Source organism: Neoarius graeffei, chromosome 8 (assembly GCF_027579695.1).
Source record: "Neoarius graeffei isolate fNeoGra1 chromosome 8, fNeoGra1.pri, whole genome shotgun sequence".
In the NCBI taxonomy this organism is placed as follows: Eukaryota; Metazoa; Chordata; class Actinopteri; order Siluriformes; family Ariidae; genus Neoarius; species Neoarius graeffei.
In genome coordinates, this window is record NC_083576.1 from 29,005,281 (window position 1) to 29,009,708 (window position 4,428).

At 37.2% G+C, this 4,428-nt stretch overlaps 1 protein-coding gene across 1 annotated transcript; it reads right to left on the reverse strand.

Annotated features, from left to right (window-relative positions):
- Positions 1–1,872: 1,872 nt before the first annotated feature.
- Positions 1,873–3,602, reverse strand: tmem35 (transmembrane protein 35). The gene is made up of 2 exons (XM_060926878.1): positions 3,483–3,602; positions 1,873–2,235 (listed from the first exon to the last, which is right to left on the reverse strand). The coding sequence occupies exons 1-2, from the start codon at positions 3,600–3,602 to the stop codon at positions 1,873–1,875; spliced, it is 483 nt and encodes a 160-aa protein (XP_060782861.1).
- Positions 3,603–4,428: the final 826 nt, after the last annotated feature.

Consider the following 4,428-nt stretch of genomic DNA (forward strand, 5'->3'; position numbering starts at 1 on the left):
GCCCAAAGCATGATTGATCCACTCCCATGCTTAATAGTTGGAAAGGTTTTCTTTTCCTGGAATTTGGCACCATTTTTTCTCCAAACATACCTTTTATATTGTGGCTAAATGTTTCCATTTTGACTTCATCACACCAGAGGACTTGTTTCCAAAATGCATCAGCCTTATTTAGATGTTCATTTGCAAGCTTCAGATGATAAATTTTGTGGCTAGGATTAGGTAGGACTCTACCATGAAGGTCATATTTGTTCAGGTGTCACTGCACAGTAGAACAGTGTACCACCACACCAGAGCCTGCTGAATCTTCCTGAAGGTCTTTTGCAGTCACATGGGGGGTTTTATTTGCCTTTCTAGCAATCAATGAGCAGTTCATTCAGAAAGCTTTTTTGGTCTTCCAGACTTCACCTTGATCTCCACCATTCCTGTTAACTGCCAGTTCTTAACATTAAGAACTGAAGAAACCGCTACCTGAAAATGCTTTGCTATCTTATTGTAGCCTTAACATCAATTATTTTATTTTTTAGAATGCTAGGGAGTTGCTTAGAAGAGCCCATGGCTGTTGATTTTAGGGACAAGTTTGAGAAGTCAGATAATTTGTACGGTTTTGAAGTTTGCATCACCTGACCTTTCCTAACAATGAATTTGAACAAGCCATAACTCAATAAGCTAATTAAGGTCTGGAACCTTGATAAGTTACCTAAGAACTCAAATGTATTGGGGTGCCCAAACTTTTGCATGGTGTTCCTTTCCTTTTTTACTCTACAACTGTACAAAACAAAAAGAATATACATCTTGCATAGAATGCTGAAAAGGAATGTGTCATCTTTACCTTCATGTCTTTTGGTGATCCTGCTCACTTAAGTATTCACAACTAGACATTTTAAAGGGTGCCCAAACTTTTGCATACCACTGTAGTGGTGGAGGCATTAGAATGGTTTCTGAATGCATTTTGTGGCCTAAACTTTTAATCCTTTCTTGTACATTTTTTTAAATATTAAAATTAAATTGAGATTACTTTAAATTGAGCTCAGTGCTAAGATCTGGTCTATTATAATAAAGTTGATACAGATTTGAAAGATGAGGATATCTTTATTGAACTTTTACAAGGGACAGTTACTAAAATCATGAGTGGTTAAAAAAAAGCAACACAAGGCAAATTGTCGCTTTTGTTAAAAAAAAGAAAATCAAAAACTGTCATGTACTAACACAAAACAGCAAATCATTTACACACATAACATATACATTTTCATCATTTTGTGGCTTGTCTCTAGAAGAGCAACCATTGAAGTAACATGCTCAAATATTCTGACACCCTATGGTGAGAAAACTGATTTTTAAATCTTTTGCATTGCATCAGTGTTAAAATATTTTGCAAGATTTTTTTTCCCTTATCTAATAAAGAGCAGTTTTCAAAATTTATATTTTGCAATTAAGAAATTACTGTCTATACTACAGGGTGTCAAATAGAAAAAGTCACAATGGGAGGAGTTAATAATAATAATAATAATAATAATAAATAAATAAATAAATAAATAAATAAATAAATAAATGTGGCCCTTGAAGCTGATGGTGATGTAATAATATTAGCATTACATAGGCCAGTATTACACAAATTCAAGTTTAAAAAGACAGCAGACGTTAACAAAGGCAATGATTATTATTAGTGACCAGTCACTCTTGGGGTCAGTGTTCTGGAAAAGGATTTTAATTTTTTTAATTAAAAGCTAAAAGAACTGTACAGTTGAACAGCTTGTATTGGTATAAAGTATGTAAATCACCTTTTGTGGCAACCATCTTTTACTTGTCATGCCATATCTGATATTCAGGAAATGTCCACGCTGGTTTGCATTTCCTGCAGTCAGGAAATAGAAGCTAAGAAACTTTGATTTTGTTCTTTTCCTGAGCGTTACCCTGTTCTTCTCGTCGTTCCTCTCGCTCAGGTCGGTCATCACTCTGGCGTGCGATCAGGAGGCGGCAGGTGAGTAGAATGCCAAACACCAGTGCATGGGCATAGCGTTTCAGAGGATCACCAACTAGCTGGTGAAAGAACAGCACAGCTAGCATGACCAGCAGCAGCAGGAAGTTTGCAACATCCTTCGGTTTCCCAGGCACAAGTGTCAGGACCACACCACACGCCACTTCAACAGTGCCAATTATCTTGCGGAGGAGCACTGAGCTGATGCCCAACTTCTTCAAACCTGGAAGAGCCTTTGCATAACTCTTATATGCCCTTTTCTGAAAAGTGAACAGAAACAATTAATTTAACAATAGGAGCAGAAAAACAGCATAAAGATGACATCAGTTCTCAAGTTGGTAGTTGCTGAAATATACTAATAGAATGCAATAGTAAAATAATCACAGTTCAAGCTGTTTTTCAAAGGGGTCAGTACAGCACTGGTAATATTAATAATACAGTACCTCTTTGATTAACATTTTACTTTTGTGATGATTGAAAGGTTGCAAACTGGAAATCCCATGTCAGGGATAATCAGAAAACCACACAGAGAACCAGTTGGGCCTTAACCCTTAACTTAGCCATACACTCCAGACTGGATTCCACCTCTTCTATGAAATGGGGTCCAGATTTATTTTTTGCTCTCCTGTGAGTTTCATATGTCCAACAAAGCTACTGTTTAGGACACAATAGCATAATGCAAGCTTAGTATGACTTTAATGTACATAACCATAACATGCAATTTAGCACGCATTGTCAGAAATTAACTTTTTTTAAAAACTGACCATTTAATATACTTTAATATACAGTCCAACGATTTAGAGCTTGTTATGTAACTCAAAAACAACTGAAATCATAATTCATCAAAATCAGAGTCCTTTCGGCAGCATCTGCAGGTGCACCGTAGAATGTGCTCGAAGGCGCCGCCATTGCGCACGGTCCATTTACAACAACACAGCACACGGATGCAGTCAGACTGTAGCTAAATAAAATATATATTTTTAAAAACCAATAATGTGCATAATGTAACTTCACCAACGACAGATTAATGTACAGCTGCGATATATTACAGCATATGGACGGACACTGTGATGTAGGATGGAGCTCCTGACCTAACAAAGCACTATATCATCAAACAAGGACAGTTCGGTGTGAAATAAGTGCGTGAAGAAGCGCACACTACAGTGATGCGGGTCCGGCAGCACTGCTGCTGCGGCTGAATTCAGTATGGCCTTCAGTATTAAATTAAAGTAGCGAGGATTTTTATCGTCCCAGTTATACGTTATGTTGTATCGTTGGACTGTAGCTCATTTTAAATGCAGTTCTCGGATTCCCGTTAAGCATTTCTAATGGAACAGTAATAAAAATGAATGAAAAATCATTATCTAAATCACCAACCATGACACCCATATGATGTAATGCAATGATGTTTTAAAACAAAACGAACATAAAAAGGACCAGAGAAAGACGCAATTAGAGGCGCATGATTTGTGGTCCAGGTGCTGCATTTCATCAGAAGCTCACTCACCATTTCACTGTAAGCATCTTTGCTTAATCGTGGTGTAAGTTTAATCGTTCCCATGAAAACGAAAAAGAGGCCGAGTGCAAAAGAAAGAGCGACGATGGTTACTGTCCTCGGCGAGGCCATATTCGGTCAAAACTACCAAAAGTCCAGTTCGGTCTAACATCCGTGGTGTCCGCACGAAGATGCTAAGTGGGAGGAGCTAGTCAAACTGAAACATGGCAGCACGCCATTTCGGCCTCACTGAATCCTGACTAGAGGGCGATATCGAGATATACACCGATCAGCCAACATTACAAACACTGACAGGTGAAGTGAATAACACTGATAATCTCATTACAGCGACACTTGTCAAGGGGTGGGATAATATAAAATTAGGTACTACTTAATAGCGGAGCTTCCATTCAAATGAAAACAAACATGCAACAGATGATGTACTTTGATGTGTTTCAATTTCAACACGAGAAGATAAATGTCTCCAAACTCACATGTATGATATTCTTTTTATTACTATAAACTACAGTGTGCTTTAGGGATTTATAGCAAAATGTTTTGAAAACAAAAGATACACGATTCATGAAAACACTGACTGGATTCAGGTCAACTTGTCAGATCCCGAAGGATTTTGCAGTGATTTCAAAATCAACATCACTATTTAGAATTAAAATTCCTACAACTCATCATTTCTGTTAATTCATTTTTACACGTTTTCTTTCTCTTTCAGCTTGTCGCTTTTCTTGTGAAAGATTTCTTCACCTTTCTCTTGCTCTTTCACGTCTTCTTTCCTTTTCTTCCTCTGTCAAAACTCTCTTTCTCTTCCCGGTTTTGATTTCATCTTTCTCTCCTTGGTTAACTTGTTCTGACATCTTTTTAAAGTTTGTATTAAAGTTTGTAAAAATTATTATTATTTTGTTGCGCTGTTTGAGTTGTTCTCGGTGGAAAAACCCGATAA